The 19,574-nt window shown below is 41.2% G+C and overlaps 1 protein-coding gene across 6 annotated transcripts in view; it reads left to right on the forward strand.

Annotated features, from left to right (window-relative positions):
* The first annotated feature begins 554 nt into the window (after window positions 1-554).
* Window positions 555-19,574, forward strand: part of zmp:0000001200 (dedicator of cytokinesis protein 9) — a 40,203-nt gene continuing 21,183 nt past the window's right edge. For 3 of the 6 annotated variants that reach the window (XM_061287244.1, XM_061287245.1, XM_061287246.1), the window contains exons 1-2: window positions 558-961; window positions 18,953-19,069. In XM_061287244.1, coding sequence (XP_061143228.1) covers window positions 845-961; window positions 18,953-19,069 — 234 coding nt within the window. In that variant the 5' untranslated portion in view covers window positions 558-844. Of the gene's footprint in view, window positions 962-17,650; window positions 17,962-18,952; window positions 19,070-19,574 lie in introns of those variants that run through there. The other 3 variants (XM_061287247.1, XM_061287248.1, XM_061287249.1) reach the window with 3 other exon arrangements.

Genomic DNA, 19,574 nt, shown 5'->3' on the forward strand with positions numbered 1-19,574 from the left:
CAAATCGGTTTTGTGAAAGTTCTGTGTTGAAACATGAAAAGCAAAAGCTTAATTGGGCCCAGGTACGAACCCAGCAGGGGTGATCTTTGGAAATGAAAGCAATTGGCAAAACAAATTTCAGACTCCATGGTCACCGGAAACTCTATGTACTTACATTCGTGACCAGTAGGTGTCAGTGTTGCTTACGTCCATCGTGTTTAGCGCTAATGTTGAGCGCTTGCGTCGTAATCCACTGTAGGTTTAATCATATAAACATTAAAACCGTATGTATTTTTAAAGAAAGTAAATACAGCCATTTTACTCCTGTATATTTTAATCCTAGATTTTTTTTTTTTAATTTAAGAGTTGAGCACAGAATCTTGCAGAATTAATTAATAGAAAATGTAGGAATTGTAGATTGCAAGGCATTATAATATTTAGTAGCAGTCACTAAAATGTATTTGGTCGAATGTCGGTCCCAGGTCCAGGAGGGGCCAGCAGCGGGCAGGCTGTGAAGCCGAGGAAGGTACCACAAAATGAGGGCGGAGCGCTCTGAGGCAACCACGAGATTTGACACCTCCTGTCTGGGACTCGACGGCCAATGACACCCTTGATACGAGCACTCTTCTTATGACAACCATGATTCAAAGGGACAAGCTGGACATCGGCGCTAAAACGACTAAAAACCTGCACAAATGGGAATGAGTCGGCCGCGCTTTCGTCATAACATGATCGGGTTTTGGAACTCGCGTTGCGCTCTGAAGGCGATGGCAGAAACGGATTAGAGGCGATCAAATCCAGCCACGCTTCCCTCAGAATCACTTGAGGATTTTAAACTTCTTTTTTTGTCTTGGGAAGTTCAGCAATGACCACTTTCGCTCAGCCGGAGACCAGGAAGTTTACGCGGGGACTGGGGAAGCCTGGCACCGCTGCCGAGCTCCGGCAAAGTGTCTCCGAGGTGGTCAGGACGTCCGTGCTGGTGGTAAGGAAACTTCAACTTACTCCTCCCGTGCATCTTCACTTGCTGTGATCCTCATGCGTCTTTGAAAGATTGTCACCAAGCAGTGCGCACGGGTGACCTCAAAGCAGCCGGGTCACATGATTTTGGAGTGGGTGAGCGTATGAATTGATTAGTTTGTATGAATGAATGAATGAAAACACAATAGGGCCTTTTACAACCAATGCCTGGTTGTTTAGATATTTTGGTTATCTACTTTTGAAATTAAAATTTTCTGTATTTAGATATACATATATATACATTGTGTGTGTCCTTTTTTTAGATCAACAATAAATATCTTGTTGCAACTTATGTATTTATAGCTACAGTGGCTTGCACAGAATATTTGACACTTGACCTCAGCACATTTTGGGCATGTGAAAAGTTACCTTCAAACTTTTGGAACATTTGTGGGACACGTACCTGCCATTGCTGCTCTCAGTATCACTTTTCCAGGAGGGGGTGAAAAAGGATTCGACCCTTTTGTTGTGTCCGAGCGTGTTCGGCGTGTCGGCGTTCTTGGAAGAAGTTGCTAGGTAACCGAAATGGACACCATCTTGCCTCCCTGAGTCAACATCCCAGACGTCCAACCGTACCTTGACATTATTTATTCATTGTCACCGTGGCATAGAGTAAGGCTGAACAATTAATCAGATTCGAATTGTAGTTGTAATGTAGTAAAATGGAATTTTAAAACCACTGTTTAGGAATTTGACAACTCAAATTGAATTTTAGTCATAAAATCAACTTCCATTGGCTGTTGCAGCTCAATGCTCCAAGTTGTTCCATTGTTGATAAACATAAATGTAGAAATATGTACAAGTGAATGTATGGCTTGTGTTTCGCTGTGGGGCAAGAATGCGAGCTCACACATAACTGCTGTCCTCACAGCTAGTTAGTAATTCCTCCGTGAAACATGTAAATAGCACACGAATAGAAGGACTGTGTGAAGAACAGCGGAGGACTGTGGCTTCTTATTCCCACAATGATGTGCCATGATTTAAAAAAAAAAAAAAAAAAAGTTCATTTTCACACAGCTGACATTTCTCGATGACTCACTTTGGTGATCAAGTGCAATTTTCTGATTTGTCCTGACACCAGTTTGTAAGTTTGTCACCCAGACCGGCTTTGTTGACTTGTCGGACATTTGCAGCAACCCTGAGTTTCATCCTCGTGTGTATATGCACACTTGAGGCCCCAGCTAAGCACACTTGTAGTGACGCCATGCATCAACAGCTGCACTTTCAGAATATATTTACTCGTCGCATGGGTGCTAACTTTTGTTTTGGTTACACACCCGTGTCCAATAATGAGCCAGTATGGGGCCCATTAGTATACCTTCAGGGGTCAAATGTCTCAGTGATCAACAAATACTATGCTTGTGCCCATAATAATGGGAATTGATTAATTGCGCTTGGAAATTTTAAGCGGTTTATTGATCAGATGGTAGACTGTTATGTAATTGTCATCAATAGTCTGACTCTCAGTTGATGGTGCTGTCCGCACAACCTCAGCTTTCCCGGCATCTGATTTAATGAAGTACAGATCAAACTCGTGTTCTCACAAGTTCCCAAATGTACAGTTTTTAGTGTCTGCAACTAAGATTGCACAATTGACACAAGAGTAACTTCTCAGCTATGTTTCCACTCCGAGCTACGCTACAGGACCAAGCATGTCTGAAAATTACCGCACTGTCAGTGTTGTTAGAGCTCATGTGATTCCTCCCTTGCTAGCTATTTGTTCTCTGCGTTTTGCTGACTAAAATGTGCATTTAGTTCAGAGATGATAAATAGCACTCTAAGAATAAACCCATGGGGGGGGGGGGGCAGAGATGTGATCATGTGACCACGAGTTCCCCGCACAGGTCAATAATACATGAGGCTGCTCGCGTAACCAATGCACTTTAATCGTCACACTCCATACCAAAACAATACCAATTCAACATAATCTAACTTTGAAAAACATTTAAGTAGACAATGTTATTTGATTTGATTGGAAACTTGATGCTGATGTCATTTGAGTAAACCAAGTCCATCACTGACTCCAGTCCAAAACTTTCCAGATTTCCAGAGTGTTTACAGGCGGAAATACTAAGCAATGATGTATGACTTGTCGAGCGAGGGCGTCCAGGAAAGTGAGAAATATAACACGCGCTCTTCAAATACGCTTGGAAATAATTGGCTTTTTCTGAGGCCAGTTGTCATTATTATGTAAACCACGTAGCTGTGTCCATATGTTTTGCTAGGTTGTCATGTAAACGTACCAGCAAGTCACTAACTGCTCTTCATCATGAAACATCTGTGTAGCGGTGTCATCTGAAGTATAGATTTTATTTTTCTTTGGGCTGTTGCACACTGGCTGAGATCAATGGATTTGTGTTACATAATTGTCCAGTTTAGATTTGGATTACACGGATAACATGAAGGGAAAACTGTGGATTAACATCACGATTCCAGCCGACGTTTTTCCATCCTGTCTCCGCAGGAAGTGCCCATGACTTCCTGTGCTCCATGTTGTGGTGGGAAAGAAGCGGTCTTCTGCTAGATAGTGCAGATTTCCTCTGATTTTATTTCGGCTGACCTCCGCTCTCTTAAAGGGATTTTTGCCTGATGAGCAGTTCTGTTTTGAAGCAAAAACATTACCATAATAGGTCTTTGGATGTTTTTCTGAGTGCACTACACCTGTCTGCTTCTGTTTTGCGAAGATACATTGCGTCATCCAAAATGACTTTAGCATCTGTGAACGGTCTACTTGTGCAGGCGATGATGATGGTGCCTTTTTTTTTAGTGCAATACTGGGAGGAGGTTTGTTTTAGTGGTAGATGGAATGCATTCTCTGCGGTGCTGGCAGTTTGTTTAGTTTTCGCGCGTTCTCGTCCGTTCAATTGGAAAATGAACGGAAGGGCAGAGCAGCAGGGCGGGGGCTCATATGAAAATGTTCGGCATCCCTTTGCTGTTTATACCAAAGCTCCATCAGTGTGATTCGGAAGGAAAAATAAATATGTTTGTCACATCAATAGCATTCTGAACTTTTATTTGTTAGGTTTAGAGTCATTTGAATTAACCACGTCATGTAAACGCAACATGTTGAGAAACCATATTGTTAGCATTAATTGGTTGGCACGCTAATTTTAGCAATTTGTTCAAACCGCTAACTTTAGCATTCCTTCTTTATTATAACCTTGTTTTATTTTTGGGATCACTTTTCAAAAGACTTAAATGTCAGGTTGCTGTTTTTGCTCTCCCACAGCAGCCTTGAAAAGCCAATAAAGCCTTCACGGTACTCTTTAGCCTCGAGCTACGTCAAAGTATCAAATAAATGGTGCCCTTTTGAACACAGAGCACACTTTGACCATACATACTCATTCAATACGACAGTTCTAACTGAATTATACGAGGGCATATGTGTGGATGCAGCTCGGCCATCCATCACTAATTTATGAGCGTTTTCAGGGCCCGGCCTGTTAGCTGAGAGGTGAAACTGCTCAAGCTCAGCCTGCCTAAATTGTTGGCCTCCACTCCTGCTTTCGACTGAAGATTAATCTCATTGGATTAAAACCTTGAGAAGGCCTCTAATATGTACAGAAGCCTGTGAAGCTCATCCGCATTGACCGACCGCAAAGCGAAGACTAATGGCTACCAGATTTTCTTTTAAGTCCCGTATGTGTTTTCTTTTCTTCCAGAGAGGTGTATTTACCCTCCCTGCCCACTTGATATGTCCATAAATTCTCTCTTCTAACCTACATGATGGCTCGGTAAGAGCTAGCTTGTAATTGCGGGGAAGCTACTGCTAGCTTGCGCCCATGATAGAGCAGATTAGAGGGAAGGCAATAGGCCAACACAATTAATCCTTGTCATTATTTCCCTCCACCTGACAGATGACCACTTCACTATTATACAAGATATTGCTTTGAATATTTTCCTGGTGTAGTGTATTCTAAATAATCTGTGTATTTCCATTAGAAAGTCGCTAATCTCATTTTGCCATATACTGATAACATCAATTTTCTGTAAAATCACCTATGTGGGATATAATCAGGTACGCAAAAACAAAACAAATGAAAGATGTCGCAAGACTTCCCATTTTTCCAGCAATGCGTCACTTCAGGTGTTATGTCTGAGCGAGAAGCTCATGCAGATGGATTTACTCATGTTCCCGGAGATACAGTCCTCAAACTTGAAGCAGTGCGACTGGATTTTTGTAAAACCTGTATTGTTGAAAATGGCGATACTATCGTTCATGCCAGTCGAAATATCGTCAGACATTTCCTCGTGACCTTTACCCTTGTTTGATTACTCGCCATGATTCCGGATGACTCAGGGAGTGTAGTATTAGACTAATAACCCGTTCTCTGTGGATAATCTGATGAATGCTGTGATCTCCTGTGGCTCCCTACCGTCACTGACCCTTGTGGAAAGAACTGTTTATATTTTTAAATAGTTCTACGTTGCCGTAAATCACCTGGGGAATTACTTAAAATTCTAACTGGCTTTAATTAGGCTGCCGAGAAATAAAAGTACAAGTGTTATCATTCATCGGGGATTTCCAATGAATGAATGTTCAGGAGAAGAGTGTGTTTATTTGAATTCACCCGAGCACGCGATGGGTAATCGTTATTTAAGTAAACTCATTGGTTCGACACTCCTCCCTTGAACAAGCGTCTTTTTTTTCCCACGGTGCACGCGGTTCGTTTAATGAAAGATAATATCTGTAAACCCCCTCGCGCTGGTGCTTTTGGTTTGTGATGTGACCTGCCAGAGGGATTCCACTCTAATGACTTCTCACCGGGGCAGATACATAGCTTGCATTCTTTCATCTGACACTGTGGTTGGGGAGGGAAGGAGAGGGAACGGACAGTTTCTCCTCCTGACTGTTACGCGGTGTGTTGGAAAAGTTCCAGGAGTGGTGTCATTAAAAAAATAAAAAATAAATACCAAGAAAGCGCTAAAGTATCAATTTTTGGTGTGTTGCAAAAAATTGAACTGAGTTATCAAATGGGCCTTAAAATAGATTCCCGCGTTCACTGGGAATTTACCATAAATGTGTTTCTTTGTTCTTCGCCATTCTGCATGACTACTCAGCCTCACTTGAGGAAACTTTACATAAGGCTGTTTTTGTGTTAGAAATTGGATATACTTATTTAGTTTGTCAGATGTGAGTCATATTATCAAATAAACAGTGATGAGGCCATTCAGTTAGCAGTCATACGTGATACCATGAGCCACGATGCGCAGTTAGTTAACATGCGGAGTGTTTTTCGACAGTGTCATCGCCCCCTACTGGCCTGGCATGCATGTTACTGCATTTGCAATCTTTTTCAAATCTTGCACTTTAAAAATACCACGATTTTTTTTTAAACTGGATGGTTGTGGTGAAAAGATAAATTCTCTAACATTTCTTTTCACCAAATAACAAGGTCCTGTGGGACTATTCCTGATTGGATGATGTGATTCAGAATCACTGATGCTGAAAAAGGCATTATTTCCACTCAAGGTCACTTGAGACCTTCAAAAATGTCAAATCCATCTTAGTTGCCATAGCAGCCATACTGTTCACTGGGAAATTAGTGTGATCCCCGACGCACGCTCACAACATGCCAACAGCTGAAGCTGGATCAGCGTGACACTGCACGAGGGACTATTTTCTCCTCATATTAAATTGCATATTTGGTTTTATATATTTTACTATTATTTCATTATTTTCAGAACTACAGAGGACTTTTTTTTTAATATAAAGATTTTTGTATTTACTATATTTACTACGCCCATAAGTATTGACTAATATGATCTATTTTTTTAGCATTAGCATGCTCTTTGATTTAAATTTCCTTTCTTGTTTACAATGAACTCATTCACTACCAATGACTGCTATAGACGTCAAATCGCATCTATTTTAACTGGGCTGGAAGTGAACTTTCACAGCTGTTTGTGACACCCTCGGGAGTTCAAGGGTGTAGCAATGCAGCAGAATCTGCTGCCAACTATCCATCATGCAGGTGTGCATCCGCTGTTTCCCCTGATTGTGAACGGCGCTCGCTATTGCGAACTCAAAAGGATTTCCACTGATTACAAAGAGCCCAGATTAGCTAATCCTGAAAGTTTCCCAAACATCGACCTCCGACCGTCATCCCAGTAACATTGAATTCAAGTCTCAAATACAATGAAAACTTTTTTACATTTTTCTACATTTGTGCATTTTGTCTGCCTTCTTGTACATTTGTTAATTTTGTGGTGTCGTTAGGCCAGTGTGAACTTGCCTCACGTCTCAGCTTCCACACTTCGTGTCAAAGCTAGACCTCGGTGACAGGCGCTCCCGAAAATCTGACTGCTATTCATAGTCACCATCGCCATCCTATGGGCTTGTATGTATTTTTCATCTGCATGCCTGAAGAAACTATATAGCAGTGGCCATTTTTGTTGTTATCGTGTATAGTGTTTGTAGAATCGTTGTACTCTTCTGTTTTCTGGACTCAGTTGATTATTAGAGTTGTATTGTTTTACCATGTTGAGGATAACGTGTGACACACATCCATGCAATCTGATCTAATGATTCTGATCTTTTGTGTGGAGCTTAACGTGTTTCAACATCAACCTGTAGGTGGCAGTAAAACATTCCATCACTGAGGTGCTACAAGCATATTTTTCTCCCTTTTGTGAAGCCTCCATTTTTTTATATTATTCATCATTGACTCTGAGTTGACCACATGAGTATTTCTTTTTTTCAAGCTGTTTGAAATTTGACCTCTTTTGAAGCAGTTTAGTGTTACACTGCTAGCATGCGTAAGGAAGTATGTGAGATTACTCGGTGTTGGTTCTATTGATGCAAAAATACAGCTGGCACGGATAAGAAGGTGACCGCAGGCCCTCGGGGGACCTCGGCACTGTTGCAGACCACGTCCGCTGGTGAAGGCGCTGCTTGAATTTTTTTTTGTCTTCAAGTAAAGCCACTTTGGAGACCTTGCATCCAGCATGGCTCTATTGTGTCATGTTTATTCTTAGCCCGGTGGCTCCACCCTAAAGCGGAGGAAGTTGTACCCCTCTGCTTGGTCACTTGGGATAAATAAACCATCTCAAAATACCCAGTTAAAGGAAGAGGATGCTGGCCTCTTGTTTGTTTTACTACACAGTCAGGATAACCTAACATTCTTTTTCTTCACAATCATTTGATCAACTATTTTGCAGAATAAAATGTGAGGCATGTGACTTTTTGAAATTCCTGCCCTATGTTTGCTGCTCACCCACGTGTAACTCCAGGGAAATGTCTCTCGCAATTGCTTCACAGTTCGGAGGGTCAGGATCTGAATCCTCAATTCAACTTTATTTCTTGTGATTGTGATGTAGTGTGCTTTTTTTTTTCAAAGTCCTCTTGTGTATTTTTTAATATCATCATCAACATCCCAACTTACATATAAATATACTCACCAACCAAAATGAATTGGAATGCATGGATGATTCTACCCGCAAACTCTGGATTTCCAAACTAGTGGGAAAACAGCTTTGTTTCAACTCGCTTTACACACAAATCAGCAGGAAACAGCCACTTCCCTTTTTTGAGGTCCTTCTATGGTCTCGTCTGGGAACTAGCCTGGTTTTATCTGTGGTGCTGCATTCACGGCTGATGTCCACCAGACATACTTCATCATTGCAGAAGCCTAGACATTGAAACGCAGACAGCTGCAGCCTTGACCGTCCTTCCAGAAAGACTCCTCAGAAGACACGCCAACTCCTCTTGAGTCTGGCCTTTCTGGGCCACACATGGGGCCTCTAGCGTCTTTGTTTAAAGTGTTCACGCCTTGGAGTGAAAAGGAGAAACTCAAGATGACCCCGCTATTTCCACAGGTGCTGCCTGTGATGTTTTACTTTGTCTGCACCCAACCTTTGCTGCTAACAAGTTGAAAGCATTGTAGTGACAATGTCCAACAGATGTTGCGACCTGCAACTATTAATCGAAAACTAATCGATTATCAAATGGATCACAAATTCTTTTTGAGAATTAATGAATCACTTTCATATCTTCTTCAAATTTAAAATACATTCCTGCTTCAGGATGGAATTATTTTCTTTATCCGATTCATCACACCACCACCTGCCTACCTCCTGGGAAACTCTAGGGAACATCATGTAATTGCATTTCTGGTTTAAAGAACCAGCAGGTTTCATTCCAGGAGAAGCGCAATGTTTTTTCTGAACCTCCTCAAGGTCAATTTAATAAAGTCACAATGGTTTCACTTGAAAGTAGCTTTATGGTCACATGGGATGTACGTAATGTAATGTTTACGTGCAGTGAGATAGCCCAGATGGTATATGATACAAGGGTGTGTTACTTTCAACCTACAATCCACAGCCATGCTGTCACTGTCACGGTAATCTATGCCACCGCTGCTCTTATCTCCTCTGCAGCTGCTGCAGATTCCAGTCGAGTGGCACAAAATGGACTGTCACAGTTTCTGAGGTCAAAGGAGTGCTTTTTTTTTTTTTTTTTTAACGGTGCTACAGATGTAGCCGAGTTGTTGAGGGCAATAGTTAGCAGAAGCTACATATGCAGCAATGACTCTGCGCTCCCTTAATTCACCACCGGTAGAGGATACTGTTTCAGAAATAATTTCCTCCAAATCTAATAAGGGGACATTGATTGACTTTATGTCCTCTTAATAGCATTGAGTACAGTGGTGCCTTGAGATACAACTGATCCGATTTTCCACATACTGTAAGAGCCATCAGTTCGACCAATTTTGTTTGCTTTAGCTTGAGAGCAAGATTAGAGACAAGCTCTGTGTGCTGGTTGGGCTAATTTAAAAAACAAGTGGCAGTTGGGCAAATATTCAACAATTTTTCAAAAAAGTGTTTATAGGCCTTCCAGTCAAAGTCTACTATCACACTAGACATAAAACAAAATGAAATACATCAATTCTTTGCAGTTAAAACAATCCCAAACTGTTAGTCTGCTAGCTTAATGCTAACAGTTGATGACAAATCCCATTGTCGAGCTAATGAATAGCATGGATGTACGAAATTAATATAAAAACGACTATTATTACTATTACCGTTTTTTTCCATGTATAATGCGCAAAATGTAACTAATTTATTGTCCTAAAATCTGGGGTGCGCATTATACATGGGTACAAAAAAAAAAAAAATTTTTTCTTTTTTTTTTAATTCGGATATGATACGGAGGCCGCCATTACAGATGCGCTTTCTTCTCTGCTGTTCACTTCAAACACGCTCCATACGAACACAATGCTCTCGTATCAGACGCTTGCTCGACCACCTGCTCGTTTGCTGTCACAATGTACCCTACACAAATCCGAGACATTTCTTCGCTATCGAGTTTGCTAGCGCATGCGCAGTGATACTGACCGGCAGAATAACATCCGGTTGTTCCCAAAGATGATCTTTTTTCTGAAATAATTTTACGTTTACGGACTTAAGTAGGAGTCAAAATTTGGGTGCGTATTATACATGGGGGCGCATTATACATGGAAAAAAACGGTAGTTTTGGAAAAGATATTTCAGTTTGTTTTGGGGAGCTGATTCGAACAGATTAAACAACATTTTGAGATACAAGTGTTTTGAGACCAATTGAATTTCTGTTTCATGACTCAATTGTATTAGATAATTTTTCCATAAGTGTTGGCAATCCAATTCAACACCATCTGTAGCAGTCCTGTCAGCTCGTGTTTGTGCATTTAGTGGCATGCCCTTTCTTGTCGCGGAGGAATCTGTATCCTCAAGGCACAAAATGCGTCATCGCCACCTGTGATGCTGAGTTCCAACCACGTCTACACACGGCAATGAGTCATTATGATCTGAAATAATCACTGATTAGTAATACGATTGCAGATATGTCAAACTTTTCAAAACTGGTCACACAGGTGTGGAATTTAGAAATACTTTCATTTGGCAATAATGTTGCAAAACAACAACGTAATGAAGCCACACACTGAATAAATTCTTCAACGTTTGATGAAGTAAGCTCTTCCAGAATCTGTCTGATGTCATGTTTAAATGTGGTGGAGTTGTTTTACGCAATGTGCACATTTTGATTGTATTTTGAATTGCATTACCTCAGTATATTCCTAACTTAGCGGTTTAATTATCTTAATTTTTCATCGGTTTCGTTGTATCTCACCATAAAATGACAATAAAGGCTTCTTATTTTATCTTTTTTTTTTATTGGTTATTCATAGGTGTCAAAATGAAACCGAAGCAAATGAAGGTTAAAAGTACATTTCCATTCCTTCGCACACAGTAAAACGTAATCACTCCTACTGCGCCAGAGAGCTTCTCTCTTTTTATTTCATGAATCGACTCTTGTGGAGGTTTGCCAGATATGCCCTGTGGCTTCGTATTGTACAGTCAAATGTAGTTCAGTGTGCCAGGCTACTGAAATATTAACACAGCAGCAGCAGCAGCATGCAGGATGGCTTGCAAGCATTCCTCCTGTAACCCTGATGGGAAACTGGAGTCACCTTCTTTGGATAGTGTACTACGATTGTGTTCTAATCTTTTGAGACGTAACAGTAAAATCCACATTTCAGGGAGTCGGTCTATTGTTGACGCATTGTGCGCACTGTGCAGTGGCCGTTGTGTGACTTAAGCACAGTTGAAAGCGCATGCCTTAATTGGCGTGCATGCTGCGCCTCGCCGTGACACATTTTTAATTACCGAGAATTCCCTTTCTGTTTCTGTTGTGTGGATTGCTGCAATAAAATGGGGAGAGATGTGGATAAACCATTTTGATCAAAGACTGCATTTTCAGATGAATTATTATCCGGCATTCCAAATGATCACATTTTCGTTGCTCTTGGCAGATTGTCCAGCAGCAGCTGATATCTTCAAATCCTCCCATTTCGATCTTTGGACAACAGATTGATGATGAAGTTGTGTTTAGATTCAATGATGGCTGTGCATACTCCTACTTTTTTTTTTTTTAAAAAAGCAGTTGACTGATGTATTTTGCATCACTTTGATAAGTGTCACCCCTGTTGGCTTTTCTTGAACTAGAAAAGCATTCAGCCATATTGCTGTTTGCCAGTTCACGGGAGCAAAACTCTCCCTCTGGATATACCGTCGCATTTACTGTAACCCATTTATTTCTTACTCATTCGCGTGGCTGCAAAGAGGCTATATATATATATATATATATATATATATATATATATATATATATATATATACATACAATATAATGTGTTCAGTGTTAAGGTCAGCACTCAGTGAGGCTGCTGCAGAGGTCTCTCATCCCTCCCATCCCTCATCCTGCGCTCTTCCTCCCTCACTCGCTAGCTCGCTGCATCTCGCATGCTGACTGGCTTATTGCAGCCTACACAGAGTGAAGCGGCTAACAAATACAGCTGGGCTCTCCTCTCCTCTTCCTCTGTGTGTGTTAATTCTCCAGCCATCCTGCTTTTCGGGGTCGCCACTCTTGGCGCCCGGACGCCGGCGCTTCCTCCCTGGGTCGGAAGATTGCAGGGTCAGATCATGGAGGGAGAAGGAAACGGGCAAAGGAGACTGAATTGGGTCAAGCGGTCCTGACTGATGCCCGTTTGGACCTGGAGGGATGGGGTGCACCACCAGCACGGTCGTCTTTGATGGGCTGCGAACTGTCTTGGAGAGGAACTGTAGCGGTTACATCTGTAAAGGAACCGCTGAGCCCATTGGGCCATCTGAGGTTGAGAGAGCGATCAGTCGGAGGGAGTCTCGTATCTTTCCCACACCGAGAGTGCTAAAGGTGTGTATGTGGGTTGGAATTATTCATCTTAATTTAATTGGAACATCTTCATGTAACAGTACTTTTCAACTTGAGACCTAACATCCTCGCATTTATATTGATTTGATATGTTTTCTGTCAATCCCATTATATTTATTTTCTGCTCATACGTACATAATAATGTCATGTGGGGATTGACACTGTAAAAGAGGTTATTAATGTATATTTAATGTCTTATTGTTGTGGTGTAGAATTGCATCACGTGCTATGTTTCTAATATATTGACTCGATGAGGGAACCCAAAGATGTGTGATGCAATACAAACATTTCAGTTTTACATTTATTTTATTTTATGTGGCTAAAATGACCCCCCCAGTGGTACACTTGGTCGTAAAAAGAGCGCCTTGTTGTCAGCTGTGAGTGCATGCATGTCAGACAGGCATACAGAGTTTAAAGACAAATGTTATCTACCGTAATTTTCGGACTATAAGTCGCGTTTTTTTTCATAGTTTGGGTGGGGGGGCGACTTATACTCAGGAGCGACTTATATACATATATATGGTTTTTTTTTCACTTTTTGGGGCATTTTATGGCTGGTGCGACTTATACTCCGGTGCGACTTATAGTCCGAAAATTACGGTAATTATAATATAATATGATTTTCATTAGGTGAGTACAAGACAAGTCTTTCAGACAAAACCAAAAAAAATTAGGCCAGTGCAGTATACTAATTTCAGGAGCCATTTATAATTCATTCATTGTAGGCGAAATACAGCCGATTCAGCAATAACAGAGTGTTAATATGAGCGTATCAAATGTAGGGCAGTTGGAGTGCTGGATCTTGCCTTCCGCTAAGCACTACATGGGTTAAAGCCTCTCCGGGCTGGCATGGCGATGAGGATGAGGAGGGGCCGGCAGGCGTCGGGGCACAGAGGTCTTTCTGTCTTCCTGAAATCAATCGCTATTCTTCATCTGACAGGCCACAGGCTTGGCCACGCTACGGCTACTCCGTACCAGCTTGTCTTGCCCTTCTGCTTGTTGTTGCGTTCACGAGAGCGTGTGCAGAACGCGTCTCCTTTCTCGTAATGGCTCATCAGCAGAAATCCCAGTGACAGTTGAGAACAAGGAATTAGGTCAAGGGCACCGTGGCTTCTCTTGGATCGGAAAAGGTCTTATCATGGAGATGGGGTTCATTTAATCCCCTGTCAGCAGTCTTGCAGATCAATAGTTAAATGTGATGTGCTTTCCTCATCACATTATTTTCCATTGTGTCGCACTCAACGGTCGCCTCAGGCGTCGATACCCTTCGCACCTCGCCAATCCATTAGGCCGCATTACGAGATGCTCTAAATGGTCGAGTTTTAATTCCTTCTGATTGCGGCGGGTGGAGGTTTAAAATAGAGTTGAAGAGGTCAAAGATCACTCAGGCAATATTGTGAAGATTGAGTATGCTTAAAAGGCTGCTATTGTTTACGTCTTTCCATTCTTTGCTTTCACAAAACCGCAACTTCCATCTCGTGTTTGAATAACCAACAACAGTGTTGAAGTATCTGCTTGTTTTATCAGAGGAATGTTGTTGCAAAAGAAAGTTTGCGTTGACGCCGGCTTGGTTTAAGATAGAGGTGTCTTTCATCGCTTGTCTTGGGGAGGAGCGATTCCCACATACCCCCCCTGAAAGTTTTGCTTTCATTGAATCACATCTAATGAGATGTTCCTTTGTGTGGGGGAGTTGAATACCAAACCAGCTCTGCATGTCATCAACTATAAATTATCTGCTTGTTAAATTCCATTTAATATCATTATAGCCATTTTCATAGTAATCTGTTTTGAGTGTTTATATTACTGTGATGTGGCTTGTGGCACACCAAAAATGTACAGCATAAATGCCAGTAATGTGACTATTTAAAGGGCACTGATAAGTAATGGGAGTGTGTGTAAATGTTAATACATCATAAAAGGGTCCTGTTATGGGAAATTGACTATTTAATAGCTGGTTTATATATAATAATTGGGTCTCTGGAGTCCCTACCCATCCATCAAGTGTGAAATTACACACACACAGACTTCTTCCTACTGTGATTAGTTTGACTTGGTGAAGACGCTATGCTATTATGCTACGCTATGCTATGCCTCCTTTAGGAACCTCCAAGGACAAACCAGACTGTCTGTCATAGCATTTTTTTTCCTCCGCAATGTTTTTGTTTGTAGTCTACAAAGAAATATTCATTTACATTCGCTTTATCATCACAGATGGCCTTCACGGTCACCTCTATGCGGCGCTCATTTCGCTACTTGTGCCTCAACAGTAAAACATCAACAGCCGCAGGCTTTGTTTCCTGGTAATTGCCTCCATCTTTTCAGACATTTCAACCTAATTGTTGAAACCTGGCCCATTATCTTCAGATCCCACCGTTAGATTCTCTGAAAAGACATCCAAGTAGTAGATTGATTGTATTGGAGCACCATTTAAATTAGTCTCTGCAGTGATCATTAAGAAGCTGTATTAAATCTTTGACAGATTGATTTTTCTGTCTGTGCTTCTGATAGTCCGTTAAAAGGTTGATACTGAGTACATGTATTTGCAAAACAAATCCAGACTTTCTTACTCTTTCCTAAGTTCTACATGGCATGTTTTGATGAATTTCAGTGTCGGAACTCTCTGGAGGCTCATGGGTGGTGGTCTCTGGTTCCTAAGAGAAGCTAAGGGGTGGGCTGTGTTTTTCCTTACATTCCAGGTTCCACCCTGTTTTGCTACGGCTTACACCAAGATCCTATCAAGTCTTTATTACGTAAATGAACAATACAAATACGGTCCTGTTAAAGCGTGACCAGTGCAACTTGCAGGTAACGTTTGCAAGATATTGAATCGTAGCAACCAAGAATAAACCTAAGAATAGTGTTCTTTTATCTGTTGTTTAGTTAGCATTATGTTAAATGAAAATTTAAATAACAAAAGTAATAGAGGTCTTGGTAGTTTATCAGTGAGTAATTAAAGTGATTTCCTCATACTGATAGAAAAAAATGGTGTACTATGAACAGTTGAGGAGTTCACCAGACAGACAGCTAAAATGAGGGCACACGAAGCCTTCCGGTGACTTCCTCAGGGACTCTCCGTGTGTATATATGACACATGGGCCCATTATTTTGTAGCGGCTAAAATTAGCCTCTTTAAATCGTGTTTCCAGGCAGCAAATTCAATTCTCTTTTCCGTGTGTGTGGGGAGAGGCTGAAAAGATGTTTTGTATCACTTAATGTCAACATCTGTTGAAAAAAAAGAAAACACAGGGTACATTTGTGAAGTGTAGCCAGAAGTGGCTATAAAACAGCGTGAGCATTGCTGCTGCTTTTAAGTGGGTCTTGTTGTGGGCCTTTAAATCTAGAGAGAGTTTGGAGTCATCATCTGCTTACAAATCATGAAGAGTTGCTAGCAGTGTAGTCATCCCTTGAAAATGACTTTGTTTACCAAGTGTCATTTTATAACGATTGTATTTTGTATCAATGGTTGCGTAGTTTGAGACGCAGGCACGATAGATTTCAACAGCTGGTAGCAACTAGCGCAATTAATGCTACTCTGCTAAAATGGGTGAAAAATTACACAATGTCCACTTTGTTTTACTTTCTTTGCGCTTTGTGATTACTAACAGGCTCCGCTGCATGCCACTCCCCATAATTTCACGTGGTGCGTCAACCTCAGCATCTTTTTTAAACACGTTGACTTCCTCCATAAACTAAAAAATGCTGATCGCAATCAGAACCGGCGGTTCCTCGTATTTCGGTGGATGATAAAGGTGGTAGACTTTGTCAGCCAGTTTTCACAGACACACTTGGATCGAGACATTATTGCCTAAGTGTGACGTTGGAAGAGGAGCAGCTGTTGGAAAGCTGACCGAGTCTCACTCCTGTAGTTAAACTGATACCATCTTGAAAAGATAACATCCTCCTCTGTAACGATCGGTCCCATTCCAAGGTGGCTCGACTGGGGTTGTGTCATGTTGGAATGCCCCTCGAGGAGTTGTATCAACGAGTAGCCAGACAGGAGCTGGTCCTGATCTGTGTCATTGTCTTACACGGTCACCTGGATGAGCTTTCGATTTGAAACAGAAAAAAAAAAAAAATTAGACTGACAAAGTGTTGGCAGTGTAAAATCCTTTTAATGTCTACTTAGGCTGTTTTGTAAGATTTTAATGTCATCACACAACTGTAATAAAAGATAAAAACATGAAGCTAGCGTGAGTAGAAGACATTCTTCATTGTCACTTCTCGGGTGGCCTCGCGGTTAGCTTGTCTGACTTAGAGTTCTGAAGTTCTTGGATCGAATCTGGGATCTGTCCTTCCTGTGTAGCATGTTCTGCTGTTGGTTTTCTCCGGGTGCTCCGACTTCCTACCACATTCCAAAAATGATGTCGTTCAGGTTAATTTAAGACTTAAGGCCAGCCGCACGGCATGAGGTTTGGCGATGAGTTTTTATGAGTGGCCGACTGTCAGCCGCTGATTTTGCAATGACTCGGCCGTATATTCAATCTCCTTTTAGAGAAGACTACCAAAATCTGAGGGTACTTAAAATTTCAAAGTTTTAAATCAAGCAAGACAATCGTGTCATTTTCGATGAATGTCAGTCTTGGTCTGTTCTAAGCTATAGAGGCCAGTTTTGCATGAGTCACTGCGATCCGATGAGTCTGGCACCTTATCTTTGCGACATTATCACAAGATCTGACTCACTCGTCAGTGTTGTCACAGGGTACAGTAATGCTCGGCAAACATCGCTGCCTGATGTCATCTTTATCTCTCACAGTTCTTATTTCAGCTGTCACAAACGCCTTAAGTCGACCCCCGCCCGAATATTATTTTTTTTGCTTTCTCTTTGCAGGTGGATAGTAGAGAGGTCAGCTAGCAGTTGCGTATGAGCGCGTCCATCCACGTGCGGGGGTGTTGAACTCCCCTCGGGTAGTGTAGGAGGGGCCATCTCCTCAGGCTGGGTGTGAGCCCAGCACACTCAGACAGATCAGTTGCAGAAAAAGGAGGGTGTGTGAGCTCAACTCTGAGAGAAACCTCCAAAAGTTTTTGTTTTTTTTCCAGTCCAAGGATTCTCCCCTGTTGGATATGCTGGCTAACCACTTCTTTTGGGGATCTTTCTTGGAAGTATCTTAGCACAGCTGTTGACAATGCAAGGAAGGGCGAGTAAAGTTCCAAAGAAGGAGCTCGTCATAGAGAGTCCCCAGCAGTATCAGAGTTTGGCTGCAGCGGAGGCTGAGGTGGACTCAGTGCCGCAGGTGGTGGTAAGGCATTTTCATACGTTGGCTCTAATATTGTGTGCTATGTCACGGAGGTTAACCACAATGATTAAGTCTCAAAGCAGGTTGCATGTGTGTCATGACGTGCATCAGAAACATATGCTTACAATGCTGGGTTAGCACTAAGTGGAAAGGACTGGTGAACTTGAGTTTATTTCATTACGGTGTCTACGGTGTCTTGTAAAGTGCGTTTTTATATACATATTATATATATAATATATATATATATATATATATATATATATATATTTTTTTTTTGTAAGATGAGGAATGAGATGAGATCATGCATGCTTGCTCTTGCGTGAGTTTTTTTTTACATGGTGCTGTGCGGTTGACCACTTTTGGGTCATAGACAAAGAATTGTGGGAATGCTCAGTTGGCAGTGCAAAGAGACAAAAGCCAGCAACAACCAAAGAAAGAAGAATTAGAAGAAAAATGTGTGTCTTGCTGAAAGACTATTTTTCTTCTTTGCTCTAATTGCCTGTCCAGATATTTGGCAACGATGTCCGAATGAGAAGTTGCAAGCTGACATTGATTCTGCAGAAACGCATTTTCTAATTGAGTGTTTTTATGACGGAGATTGGAAAATATTTATTCCATCAGGGTTTCCACAGGCTTGGGATGTGGCGAGCGTGAAGAAAGTAGTTTGTTTGTTTGTTTGTTTATTTATTTATTTATTTATTTATTTATTTATTTATTTATTTATTTATTTATTTATTTATTTATTTATTTATTTATTTATTTATTTATTTATTAACCTTTATTTACCCAGGCAAACAATTAAGAACAAGTTCTTATTTACAACTGTGGCCTGAATTATTTATTATTCACACCTTTTTCGTACATCATTCTTCTCTGGAAATAATTTTGCAATCCTTTTATAATATGTCTTTTTAAGAAAAGCAGTGGGGCTAATAATAATTATTCTATAGAATTGCTGATTTAATTTCATAATAACTTTGTCTTTATTTTCCAGGTGAAGCCTAAGGTGATCGAGCCGCTGGACTATGAAAACGTCCTTGTGCAGAGGAAGACCCAGATCCTCAGCGATGTCCTCAGGGACATGCTTAAGTTCCCGGTGGAGGACTTTGAGGTGAGTTCCACTACGACCATGCAAACCTTCACAAGAAAAAATCCAAGGAAGGAAGATTGATTGGCATTGGTAGGAAGTGAGAAGGTCATGTGAAGTTAGGACTATGTATTTATCTAAGGGAGTGGTACTCTGGTTTTGATTTACCGTGGATGCTATCACGTTACGGAATAAAAATGTGCTTTAGATTAAAATATCCAATGTTGAATATGTTTCAGGGTGTAGTAATGACGCAAGGGCGGAAAAAATCGAATTTATTTCTATACTGCTAGCTTGCTTTCTTTGTATTTGTTTGCCTTCTGCAGTCTTTTCCTCTGGGCCAATGTTGTGAGTACAGGGTGGGGTGACCTTTGGCGGTTTTTCCTTTGTTTACATCCTTCCATGCTGTACCAAGAGGGGATGTCATGGGTCATCAGTTTAATTGGCTCATTCGTATGTTGTGACAGAGCGAGCGTTATCTGCAGCCACATTGTGCAGGACGTTGGCTTCCTCCGAGGTTCCACGTGGA

This window comes from Syngnathus typhle, linkage group LG9 (assembly GCF_033458585.1).
Source record: "Syngnathus typhle isolate RoL2023-S1 ecotype Sweden linkage group LG9, RoL_Styp_1.0, whole genome shotgun sequence".
NCBI lineage: Eukaryota > Metazoa > Chordata > Actinopteri > Syngnathiformes > Syngnathidae > Syngnathus > Syngnathus typhle.